The sequence below is a fragment of the Sus scrofa genome, chromosome 13 (genome assembly GCF_054392235.1).
Source record: "Sus scrofa isolate SSC_HxYL_T2T_F1_AM1 chromosome 13, Sscrofa_HxYL_maternal_Yorkshire_Landrace_v2.0, whole genome shotgun sequence".
NCBI lineage: Eukaryota > Metazoa > Chordata > Mammalia > Artiodactyla > Suidae > Sus > Sus scrofa.
This window is the reverse complement of record NC_139395.1, coordinates 136,396,162-136,409,924: the sequence shown is the minus strand read 5'-3', so window position 1 is coordinate 136,409,924 and position 13,763 is coordinate 136,396,162. Positions and strand designations below refer to the sequence as shown.

Here is a 13,763-nt window from a genome sequence, read left to right as displayed (position 1 = left end):
ATTTTCTCAGGTCAGTCTCCCAAAGCAATCGAAATTAGAGCAAAAATAAACCCATGGGACCTCATCAAACTGAAAAGCTTTTGCACAGCAAAGGAAACCCAAAAGAAAACAAAAAGACAACTTACAGAATGGGAGAAAACAGTTTCAAATGATGCACCCAACAAGGGCTTAATCTCTAGAATATATAAGCAACTTATACAACTCAACAGCAAAAAAACCAATCAATCAATGGAAAAATGGGCAAAAGACCTGAATAGACTTTTCTCCAAAGAAGATATACAGATGGCCAGCAAACACATGAAAAAATGCTCAACATCGCTGATTATAAGAGAAATGCAAATCAAAACTACCATGAGATACCACCTCACACCAGTCAGAATGGCCATCATTAATAAATCCACAAATGGCAAGTGCTGGAGGGGCTGTGGAGAAAAGGGAACCCTCCTGCACTGCTGGTGGGAATGTAAACTGGTACAGCCACTGTGGAGAACAGTTTGGAGATACCTTACAAATCTATACATAGAACGTCCATATGACCCTGCAATCCCACTCTTGGGCATCTATCCGGACAAAACTCTACTTAAAAGAGACACATGCACCCACATGTTCATTGCAGCACTATTCACAATAGCCAGGACATGGAAACAACCCAAATGTCCATCAGCAGATGATTGGATTCGGAAGAGGTGGTATATATACACAATGGAATACTACTCAGCCATAAAAAAGGATGACATCATGCCATTTGCAGCAACATGGATGGAACTAGAGAATCTCATACTGAGTGAAATGAGCCAGAAAGACAAAGACAAATACCATATGATATCACTTATAACTGGAATCTAATATCCAGCACAAATGAACATCTCCTCAGAAGAGAAAATCATGGACTTGGAGAAGAGACTTGTGGTTGCCTGATGGGAGGGGGAGGGAGTGGGAGGGATCGGGAGCTTGGGCTTATCAGACACAACTTAGAATAGATTTACAAGGAGATCCTGCTGAATAGCATTGAGAACTATGTCTAGATACTCATGTTGCAACAGAAGAAAGGGTGGGGGAAAAAACTGTAATTGTAATGTATACATGTAAGGATAACCTGACCCCCTTGCTGTACAGTGGGAAAATAAAAACAAAAACAAAAACAAAAAAAAAAAACCAAAAAAGGCAGAGACCATTATTACTAAAGGCTGTTTTATCATAAGTTCCTCAGAAAGAAACAATTAAAATTATCTCTTATATGGAAAAATGAAAAATAAAAACAAACATAATAAAACCACATAAGAAAAGGGAAACATCCTATCAAAGCTACTTTAAGAAAAATTCTGAAAAATAAAAATGTGATTTGGGATTGGATAGAGAATAGACACCAAGAGGAAGAATGGCAAATTGTTACTCGGTAACAAAAAAATTTGTCCCTGCTTTGGCTAAGTATTTGGGAACTTATGTTAGATTTGAATTGAAATTATAAAGTTTCCTAAAACAGTTTTTCCTATTCTTATTTTTATTACAAAAAAAAAGATATGCTATGTGATGCATTTGAATAATGAATTTAAGTTTCATGATATATTTTCATTTTTATTTGGCTTGTTATTGAAAGCAAGTGTCACAGTCTTAAAAATAAAATTATAACTGAATGGGAAGAAAAGTTGCAGTAAAATGTTTTTATTACTTGGAATTAGATGTGAATTTCCAGTCCAAAGAGACTTATAAAATACCACACTGTAACAGACACATCACTAAAACTCTAGGATTGCAGCTACCATACAATGATAGCCAAAACTTATGGCCTATCTCATGACTGGTGCTTTCACAGTCTACCTGATCGTGTTTCTGCCCTTTATGCCATACATGATACATTACTATTAACCAGGGCACTTAGCTAATCCCTCTCACAAATTTCCAAACGTACACAACAGTGGAAATGCACTTCATTTTACTCCCTATAAATCTTATAGGGAGGCATACGTCAACAAAGAAATAATTTCCTAAGGCAGGTGAATTTTTACCTGAATTCTCAATTGCTTTATGCCGCTTATTTGGAAGGGCCACAGATACATCCTCATAATCGGGATCAGTTTCTTTAACAGTTCGCTTGATTCCAGACATGATGACATTCGTTCTTCACTGTGAAGCAATAATACATTAATAAATAACACTGCTTGACAGTAATACTTATATATATATATGTACACTCATACAAAGGGAGTAAATAAATATTACATAGTAGTGATACTTCTGAGTCTGTGTATATATGTACATATTCCTTTAAAGCCAAAAGCATAACTAACTTCAAAAGTTTACTGAAAAAAAAAAAAGAATCATCATCATCTGTTTACAAAGCATGGGTTTCCCTTGCAAGAGTAAATCCTTTAACAAGGCAGCATGCTGTTCAGACTTTCCAAAAGGAACCGGGCTTTCACAGAAGGACTCTCATAAGGAAAGGAACAAAACCAGATTTTGATGAAAACATAGTAAGCCTACACAGTATCCTGGAATTCACAATGCATCAAATTTATTACAGAATATCAGCAATATATCTCAAATAATTCATTATACAAATTCTCTCTCTGGTACTTACATATTACATAACACATGCTATAAAAAGGTACTTAATAAATATTGCTACTGTTCATTTACTATTATTCATAATAAACACAAACCATATAGACTTATATTAAACTAACAAGTTTGCAATATGGTAAACAAGGCCTAGGTATACAAGTCTTTGAATAAACTATCCCATAAATTTTAGATCTGCACTGTCCCAATACATTAGCCACTATCTGCCAGCGGCTACTTTTTCAAACTAAAATTAAACAAAATTAAAAATTCAGTTCCTTTCCCAACATTTCAGAACACCAGCCACAGTTCAGGTGCTCAATAGCCATCAGTTGCTAGTAGCTACTAAATTGGACAGCAAAGATACAAAATACTCTATTGCTGCAAAAAGTTCCACTGGACACTGTTCCTCTTCCAAATGGTGCTTCATTGAGCAATTATTAATATTTCACGAGTCAGCTTAGGAAATGCGATCCAGATAACACTGTCCAATAGAAACATAATGTGAGCCACAAATGGAATTAAAAATTTTCTAGTAGTCACATTAAAAAAAGGAAAAAGGGGAGTTCTCACTGCGGCTCAGGGGCAACAAACTGAACTAGTATCCATGCGGATGTGGGTAGATCCCTGGACTCACTCAGTGGGTTAAGGATCCAGTGCTGCCGTGAGCTGTGGTGAAGGTCACAGACACAGCTCCAATCCCACATTGCTGTAGCTGTAGCACAGGCTGGCAGATGCAGCTTCTATTCAACCCCTAGCCTGGGAACTTTCACATGTCACAGGTACGGCCTTAAAAAGCAAAAAAAGGAAAAAGAAATGGGTGAAACTAATTGTAATAATGTATTTTAACCAATATACCCAAAACATTATCATTCCAAAGATATAATCAATATAAACAAATTAGCAATAAGATAATTTACATTCTTATTGTTATATTAAGTATGGTATGCATTTTACACTTAGAGAATGCCTCAATTTGTTTTTTTGGTTGTTTTTTTTGGTCTTTTTGCCTTTTCTAGGGCTGCTCCCGCGGCTTACGGAGGTTTCCAGGCTAGGGGTCTAGAACCTACTCCTAGAACACTGTCTTGCAAACACCACATCATACAAGATATAGCTGGGAGTTCCTGGCATGGCTCAGAAGTAAGAAACCCAAATAGTATCCATGAGGATCCAGGTTTGATCCCTGGCCTTGCTCAGTGGGTTGAGGATCTGGCATTGCCGTGAGCTGTGGTGCACAGGTCACAGACAAGGCTCGGATCCTGCATTGCTGTGGCTGTGGTGCAGGCCAGGAGCTGCAGTTCCCATTCGAACCCTAGCCTGGGAACTTCCATATGTTGCAAGTGCTGTCCTAAAAAGCAAAACAAAAACAAAAACAGGATATGGCTAACTCTTGGGAGAAGGAATACACTCTGATAAGTAAGGTTCTTGGAACCTGGCTGAGCTATCTCCACAATAGAAAATAGAAAATCCTACGAACCTCACAGCATTTGAATCTCATCAGAACCACTGAATTTCATGCTTTCATTCAAAATGACTTTTTCTGTTCCCGTCAGTGGCACAGTGGTTAATGAATCCGACTAGGAACCATGAGGTTGCGGGTTCGATCCCTGCCCTTGCTCAGTGGGTTATCGATCCGGCGTTGCCATGAGCTCTGGTGTAGGTTGCAGACGCGGCTCGGATCCAGCATTGCTGTGGCTCTGGTGTAGACTGGCGGCTACAGCTCCGATTCAACCTCTAGCCTGGGAACTTCCATATGCCGAGGGAACGGCCCAAGAAATAGCAAAAAGACAAAAAACAAAACAAAACAAAATGACTTTTTCTATCTGATTTAAGAGGTGGGACCCTCCCTGGTGGTCTAGTGATTAGGATTTGGCACTCTCACCACCACAGCCCAGGTTTGATTCCTGGTCAGGGAAGCCTTTCTTCTGGAGTCCCGCTGTGGCTCAGTGGTTGACAAAACTGACTAGCATCCATGACAACGTGGGTTCGATCCCTGGCCTCGCTCAGTGGGTTAAGGATCCGGCGTTGCTGTGAGCTGTGGTGTAGGTCACAGATGCAGCTGGGATCCTGAGTTGCTTTGGCTGTGGCGTAGGCTGGTGGCTACAGCTCTGATTTAACCCCTAGCCTGGGAAAATCCATATGCCATGGGTGCGGCCCTAAAAACACAAAAGACAAAACAAAAAGGGGGTGATGGGAGGTGCAGCATAATCATTTTCCACTTGCCTCCACACAGACAGATGTTCCTAAGATGTTAATTATTTTATCATCCTTCAGCCGTGTCCTTTCTATATTTTTCATTTCAAACAAAATATTTTCCCTTTTGTAAAGAAGAACACTAGTGCTCCTTTATTAAACATCCGAGTGACAGAATCCATTCTCCTCTATTAGAGAAATACATTTCAAAAATGCTTACAAAAAAACAAAACAGGAGAATGAGTAAACAAATTGTAGTACACCCAATGAACTCCTGATCCAATCAACAAGAGGAATCAATCTCAAAATCATTATGGTAAGTAAAAGAAGCCAGAACCATAATAAGAGCACATACTGAATGACTATTTATAAGAAGTTCAGGAACACATGAGTTAATCTATGGTGAAAGAAAAGAGAGGAGGTGAAGTGCCAGTGGTAGGTAATGACTGAGAAGAGGAATAAAGAATATTTCTGGGGTGACAGAAATATTTTATATCTTAATAAAGGTGTGGGTTACTTGGGTATATGCAATTGTTAAAAACTCAATCCAACTGTACACTCAAAAATCTGTGTATTTACATATTCCCATTGTGGCGCAACGGAAATGAATCCGAATAGGAACCGTAAGGTTGTGGGTTCCATCCCTGGCCTTGCTCAGTGGGTTAAGGATCCGGCGTTGCCGTGAGCTGTAGTGTAGGTCTCAGACACAGCTCGGATCCCATTGTTGCTGTGGCGTAGGTGGGCAGCTACAATTCCAATTCAATCCCCAGTCTGGGAACCTCCATATGCCGTGGGTGTGACCCTAAAAAGCAAAAAAAAAAAGAATCTATTGCACTGTATGTAAACTATACCTTGGCTCAGGAAAGGACTAAACAAACATACCTAAATATGCCCTCCCCTGCCTGAAATCTTCCAATGGTTTACCATAACACTTCGAATAAAGTCACACTCCTTAACATGACCTATAAGATGTTACATGAATTGGGCCCTGCCTGCTTCTCTATCTTTAATCATTAAGACCCACACACACTGGTTTTCTTTCTATTCTTCAAATACACCTCAATCTCTCCTTAGTTTCTGGATTTCTGCCTGGAAGGCTTGTCCCTCAGGTTGGCTTTACCAGACCCCAGCTCAAATGCCTGCCTTATCAGAGAAGGCATTCCCTGATCACACCAAAGAGCTCTCCCCATACTCCCTCGGCAAAGTTCCTAGAAGCTCTCAACAAATTATTTTCTGAATAAATAAATGAATGGATAACTAAAATACATGCCAAAATATAAATACCCACAGGGAACATAACTACCAGCTTTCTTTGCTCTTTCTATATAACTTACAAGTCTATTTGTTGCTATTGCTATACCTTCACAGGTATTATACCTAAATGTTTAAAATAAATGAACCCATCGAGGCTCAGTGGTTAATGAACCCTACTAGTATCCATGAGGACATGGGTCCGATCCCTGGCCTCACTGAGTGGGTTAGAGATCAGGCGTTGCCATAAGCTATAGCGCAGGACACAAACGTGACTTGGGTCCAGTGTTGCTGTGGCGGTAGCACATGCCAGCAGCTGCAGCTCCAATTCGACCCCTAGCCTGGGAACTTCCATATGCCATAGGTGCAGCCCTAAAAAGACAAAAAATAAAATAAAATAAAGGAATGTGCAAAGTTATTATACACAGACAATGCAAACAAAAAGGTAGCAGACATACCAAGATTAATAACAGAAAATAATTTAAGGAACAAACAATTAACACAAAAAAGATCATGTTGGGAGTTCCCATTATGGCTCAGTGGGTTAAGAACACAGCTAGTATCCATGAGGATGTTGGTTCAATCCCTGACCTCACTAAGTGAAATACGGATCCAGTGTTGCCAACAAGCTGCAAGCAGATGTGGCTCGGTTCTGGCATTGCCTTGGCTGTGGTGTAGGCTAGCAGCTGCAACTCCAATTCTATCCCTAGCCTGGGAACTTCCATAGGCCATGGCTGCAGCCTTAAAAAATAAAAATAAAGAATAAAAAAAGAGATTGTTACTATTAAAAGACACTATTGCAAAGTCATAAACTATACAACAAACTACATCACGTTAAAACCTACAAAACCAGAAATACAAGGAGAATTTAAGAAAAAGAACAATAACAGGAGAATGTGAACATAGCTCCTCAAAAGGATGATGCCATTTACAAGCCAGATTTAACAGATACATACATACCACTCTGAACCCAACAAAGAATAACCCATATGAAATATCTGTAAAAATTCGTTACAATTAAGCCATATAAGTTATACAAGGAGTCTCAATTATTGCAAAATTAGGAAATACTACAGCCATAGTCTCTGATTTTAATAAAATTAAATATGAAATTAACAAAAACTATGATATGAAAGAAGGAAACTAAAATGACAGACTATTTAAAAACTACCAAAAGGAAGGATACAATATTTCTAAAACTATGGAGATTTGGTCAAAAGGCTTCCTCAGAAAACCAAAGACCAATTTTCAATTGTGAATGTATGCAGATACAAATCCAATCTAGCAGGGCATTAAAAGAATAGTGCACCATGACTGCAAGATTTTTATTGCTTTAGGTGAAATGGTGAAATATCAGCAATAAATCAAGTATTGGGGAGATCCAGAGCAAGGTGATTTGCACTGCATATGTCTAACACTGGACATTTAGGGATGTATTAATGTAATTGACTTTCAGTAGTTCAAATAAACATGATTCATTTGCATGATACATTTTGCAAAGTAAAAACAGCAGCGGCTTTACACCAACACTATCCAGACTTCCCAAAGACTGCTCAATGTGCATGGTAAGAAAGAATATCTATTTTATATTATACTGACAAAAATCATTAGGCATAAAGTTCTTTCAAAAGAATCAAAATGTATATTTCAATGTCAACTTAAATTTTTTCCTCTATTTGAAGATTACTCATAGAACTGTCATCTCCCACAGCTAAGTAAAAATTTTCTTTCTTAAAAGTATGTTTGTTTTTCATAATACAAGCAACCTGAAGTAGCCTATTATAGTAGGGAAATACTCAGGATTAAAGGGAAACCTTAAAAGGGAGAAGATTCTGCTCTGATTTTCATTTAAGTTAGTACTGACAAAAACTCTATCCTAGTTATTCTAAGCTAGGTCTTATACACAAAACCACTTGGGTAGCCCCCCTTATCTGTGGGGATATGTTCCAAGACCTGCAGTGTATGTCTGAAACAGAAGACAGTACTGGCCCCTGTTTTCTGTTCATGTCTTCCACCCAAAATTTGATGCCTTTTCTATCTTACCTAGGTAATCCTCACACATTGTAGCCATAACTTTTGCAATATGAGGTGTGACAACAAAACTAGTATGAATTTCTTTTTCCTTCTTCACGATTTCACAGATGGAAGATTCATTCTTACCAGAAGTCTTAGCAATCTCAGTGGAGAATTTTTTTTCATTTTTTATTGACTTTCACCATTTCACCAAAAGCGAGCACTTAACGGATTCTCTTTGACGGATCTGAACTGCCAGCATCACTACTCTTGCACTTTGGAACCATCATTAAGTAAAATAAGGGCAACTTGAACCTCCACAACTAATGTGATAACTGAACCAGCTACTAAGTAACTAACGGGAAAGGTACACTGGCTAAAGGGATGATTCACATCCCAGCTGGGACAGAACAAGGATGCCACGAAATTTCATCACGCTAGCTCAGAATGGTGAACAATCTAAAACTTATTTCTGGAATTTCCCATTTCATCTTTTCATACCGTGGCTGATGGTGGGTAACTGAAACCATGGAAAGCAAAACTCTGGATAGGAAAACCATGGGGAAAGGGGAACTACTGTCATTTGTTGGCCAACATAATCACTGTTTCTTCAACTCATCTGGTATGGAAGAAAGAAGGTCCTTTAAATAAAAACAACCACAATTTTACAATGGACCAGAACAGTGGTAAGCTGACAGAGGTTTCGCATCAAACTGACGTGAACCACTCAATTGATTTTGCCACCCCCAATGTGACATGTGAAGAGCTGAGCAGCATAGGAACAGCTAGACAGCTGAGCTCAAAAAAACTGTTGCATTATTGAAGTATTACATTATTCCAGGTCAAAAACTGCTACTTTCTTATTATAAATAAAACTGCTTAAGGTCAAAGATGTTACTATACTAAGTTCTGTTCGAGGATCCATTCAGGACAGTACTGTCTCCAATCTTACAAAGGAACAAGAAAAAGCACTGAGGATCAAACAGCTATTCTAAAATTATCTGCACCCTGCTTCCATCCATTAGTGTGACAACTGAAGAAGTGGCCTTAAACAGGTTTTACCCTTAGGTTACACCACTTAAGCATACTTTTTCTGGGCAGACTGAGCTATCTAGGATGTTTATGGGTTTTGAGATATTTATGGAAAAATTTTCTTAAGTTGACATAAGGAAGACCATATAACATTACAGTAACTTCCTTGGAGCCATTTTTGGACATACACACAAAAAAATCACTAGAATTATCTAAAGTGATAGTTCTGACTCATACGACAATCTTGTTGTTTCAGTTGTGAAGGCATAAAAGTTTCCTTTCCAAGAGAAGCAAAAAGGAAAAACAGCAAAAACAACAAACACAATGTCTACAAATTCAAGTTGACAAGGAAATGAAGGAACTGGACCAGAACAAGACTGTGTCAAACTCTTGGGCTTAAGTCACTGAGAATACATAAATCAAGCCAAATCCTCCACACTTCACTGAATGAGGAATTTTTTCACTGGAGCTTTCAAACTGACAATAAATCGTACGGGGATAAGTCACATATCTTTATCTGGAGCTGAAATTCAAGAAAGAAAAGTACCTTAAATTTGTCTTTCTTTAGATCAACACTGCCTAATCTAGAAAATCTACCTATTTACAAAAATCTACCTGATGAAAAATTTCTGAAATTAAATATGGTGATGGTTGCACAACTTTGTAGCTATACGTAAAAAAGAAACTGAGTTTTACACTTCAAAAGAGTGAATTTTATGGGATGTGAATTAGAGCTCCACAAAGCCATTATAAAAAATAACAACAACCCCAGTATATATTAACCTTAAAATCTATTTACAGATTATCCTTCTCCAAGTATGCATGTGCATGCTATGCATACAAGTGCAGGAAGGCAGGGCAGTCAGCTAGGGAGTCAACATTAGGAAGACCAGTTGGGGGCAGGGGGGAGGCATGGATTGTTAATACTTTGAAATTTAATTTTTTTCATCAAATATCTCAGATATTCAAAAAAGTATAAAGTAAGAATTCCTGTCATGGCGCAGCTTAAATGAATCCAACTAGAAACCATGAGGTTTCGGGTTTGATCCCTGGCCTTGCTCAGTCGGTTAAGGATTCGGCATTGCCATGAGCTGTGGTGTAGGTCGCAGATGTGGCTCAGATGTGGCGTTGCTGTGGCTGTGGTGTAGGCCGGCAGCTGTAGCTCTGATTAGCCCCCTAGCCTGGGAACTTCCATATGCCAAGGGGTGTCTAAAAAGACAAAAAAAAAAAAAAGGTATAAAATAGAGTTTCCATTGTGGCTCAGCAGTAGTGAACCAGACTAGTATCCATGAGGACACAGGTTCGATCCCTGGCACCACTGGGTGGGTTAAGGATTCAGCACTGCCATGAGCTGTGGTGTAGGTCGCAGATGTGGCTCAGATCCTGAGTTGCTGTGGCTGTGGTGGAGGCCAGCAGCTGCAGCTCTGATTCGCCCCCTAGTCTGGGAACTTCCATGTGCTGCAGGTGCGGCCGTAAAAAGAAAAAAGAAAAAAAAAAAAAAAAAGGTATAAAAATGATCAGTTCTCAGAGAAGAGTACAAAGAAGTTCAAAATTAAGTGATCTCCTATTTTTTAAGTTGGGTGGTGGCTAGATATTCATTACTTTATTATTACTATTTTTTAAAACTTATTTCCTTATTATATGTGCTCTTAAGTATATGTGAGGTATTTCACAATTTAAAAAAATACAAATTTAAAAATAAAGAAATTATGTACATTCATTCTGTGGAATATATCAGTTCCACTCTAATATGACATATGCATTCCTAAAAATCACCATGCTACATAAAACTGCATAATAGAAACCAAAAAGCTTATGTGAAAAATTAAGTTTAGGCATAACACTTTATTGTGACATTTTTAAAAAAGAATCTAACAAAAAGGGAATCTAATAAAAATGGCAGCATAGCTTTACACATTAAATGGTTCAGAAATACATAAATGCTGCAATAAATACAGCACTTTACCTTGAAAAAGACTTCAAGTTTGCTTGTGGAAATGAGCACTGAAATGTTACGGCTCCAGAATTACAGAAAAGTCGTAGGAAGCTAATCTGAAATCAACAGAATAAACTAACACCAGATGTGGATGGGCGTGGCTCATAACACAGCAGTAAACTGAAGTTACCAGAGGATGTCTGAGGTGTATGCCTGCGGGTGGCTTGCGTATTTCGTCTGTGACTCAATTTAGCAGGGCGAAGTTTTCTGTATTCACCTAGCATTTGATGTAGATGACATCATACACAAGCAAATGTGAAATTCATGTTATACTCAAAAAGCTCAATATATCAATTGCATGTGAACAATTTTGAGTTTTCTTACAGCAAAACCGGCTGTTGTGTTACGCAGCCATTTAAAAAATGTGTTGGAGTTCCCATCATGGCGCAGTGGTTAACGAATCCAACTAGGAACCATGAAGTTGCGGGTTCGGTCCTTGGCCTTGCTCAGTGGGTTAAGGATCTGGCGTTGCCATGAGCTGTGGTGTAGGTCGCAGACTTGGCTCGGATCCCGAGTTGCTGTGGCTCTAGCATAGGCTGGTGGCTACAGCTCCGATTAGACCCCTAGCCTGGGAACCTCCATATGCCATGAGAGCAGCCCAAGAAATGGCAAATTGATGGGGGGAAAAAAAAAAGTGTTGATATGGAAATACCTCTAAAATAAACTGTAAAGTGAAAGAATCCAATGTGCAGAATGGTATGTGTACCATTTTTTTTTTTTCTTTTTGCTTTTTAGGGCTGCACCTGTGGCATGTGGAGGTTCCCAGGCTACAGATGTCAGCCTACACCACAGCCACAGCAACACCGATTCAAGAAGCGTCTGTGACATACACCACAACTCACGGCAACACCGGATCCTTAACCAACTGAGCAAGGGCAAGGAATCAAACCAGCAAACTCATGGATTCGTTTCCACTGCGCCACAAAGGTAACTCCTGGTAGGTGTACTTTTATTCTTCCCATATCAACTAGGGGAGAGAGAAGAGAGACAAGAACAAAAAAAAGCTGTAGATGCCTTTGTAGGTTTTTCTGGAAGAAAGGATCAAAAACAACTAACAATAGTTGCCTCTGGGTAGTGGTTTTGCTTTTCACTTTATTCCTGAATACAATGTTTGAATTTTCCAATCACGTACATGCATTATTTGGGGGAGCCAAAAGGACCAATCTGGGAGATGGATTATAGGTGTCTTTATGTCCCTTTCTGCTTGCTTCTTACCTCGCTATATGCTGAAAAGACACAACTACAGAGAATGTGGAAAACTGGAACCTGTATGCATTGGTGGTGAGAATGAATGTAAAATGGTACAACCATTTTGGAACACAGTTTGACAGTTTCTTAAAAATTAAACATATCCTACCACATGACCCAGCCATTCCACTCCCAGGAATTACCCGAGAGAAATAAAAGCACATGATCATAAAAACTTGTATGCAAATGTTCGGAGCAATTTTATGTGTAATAGTCAAAAACTAGAAACAACCCAAATGTCCATTAACAGCTGAATGGATAAACAAATTGTGATATATGATAGACCCATACAATAGAATATACTCATCAATAAAAAGGAATGAACTGATACACGACAACAACATGAATTAATCTCAAAAGGATGCTGAGTGAAAGAAGCCAGCTAAAGAAAAAAGTACTACAATGATTCCACTTATATAAAATGCAAACTAGTCTACAGTGACAGAAACCTGATCAGTGGTTGCCACAGCATGGGGCAACAACGGGGACGGGGGCGAGAGGGATCACAAAGAGGCATGAGAAAAATCTGGGGGATGATGCATATGTTGTTGTTCTCCTTCTTAACCTTGATTTTTTTTTTTTTTAAGTATAAATGATTTACAATGTTGTGCGAATTTCTGGGATGAGGCATATGTTTACTGTCTTGATTGTGATGATGGTTTCACAGGTGTATAAATATAAACTTATCAAGGTATATACACTTTATATACGTGCAGTTTGTGGTATGCCCATTGTACCTCAACAGCGCTGTTTAAACATAAACACACAACTATTACATACAGACTGTCAAAAAATGTATAAAGAATATACAGTGGGAACCCTCATTCATTGTTGGTGGAAATGTAAAATGGTACAGCCACTGTGGAAAATAGTTGTGCAGTTCCTCAAAAAGTTAAAAACAGAATTATTATGTGACTCAGCAATCTCACTCCTAGGTATACATCCAAGCTAAGTGAAAATATATGTCCACACAAAAACTTCCATTATGTGAAAATTCACAACAGCATTTTTAAAAAAAAATTTACTTATGGCCGCACCCATAGCACATGGAAGTTCCCGGTCCAAAGACTGAACCTGAGCCACAGCTGAAGCAACACCGGATCCTTTAGCCCACTGTGCTGGGCCAGGGATCGAATCCTTGCCTCTGTAGCCACCGGAGCCACCAACAGTCAGATTTTTAACCCACTGTGCCATGGTAGCGTTATTCATAAAAGTGAAAAAAAATGGAAGCAACTCAACTGTCTATCAACTGATGATCAGATAAACAAAATGTGATATATTCATACAACAGATTATTAAGCAATAAAAAAGGAATGAAGTACTGACACATGCTACAATGTGCATCAACTTTGAATATACCGTACTAATTAAATGAAAGTCAGGTATAAAAGGCCACAGGTTTTATGATTATATCTCTATGAAACATCTAGAAACAAGCAAATCCACACACAGCAAGTGGTTGCCAGGTGAG

At 38.7% G+C, this 13,763-nt stretch overlaps 1 protein-coding gene across 50 annotated transcripts in view; it reads right to left on the bottom strand.

Moving 5' to 3' along the window:
* YEATS2 (YEATS domain containing 2) overlaps positions 1-13,763 on the bottom strand; it is a 106,544-nt gene that overhangs the window by 85,430 nt on the left and 7,351 nt on the right. For all 50 annotated transcript variants that reach the window (XM_021069909.2, XM_021069914.2, XM_021069918.2 and 47 more), the window contains exon 2: positions 2,007-2,124. In XM_021069909.2, the coding sequence (XP_020925568.2) occupies positions 2,007-2,106 (100 nt within the window). In that variant the 5' untranslated portion in view covers positions 2,107-2,124. The remainder of the gene's footprint in view (positions 1-2,006; positions 2,125-13,763) is intronic.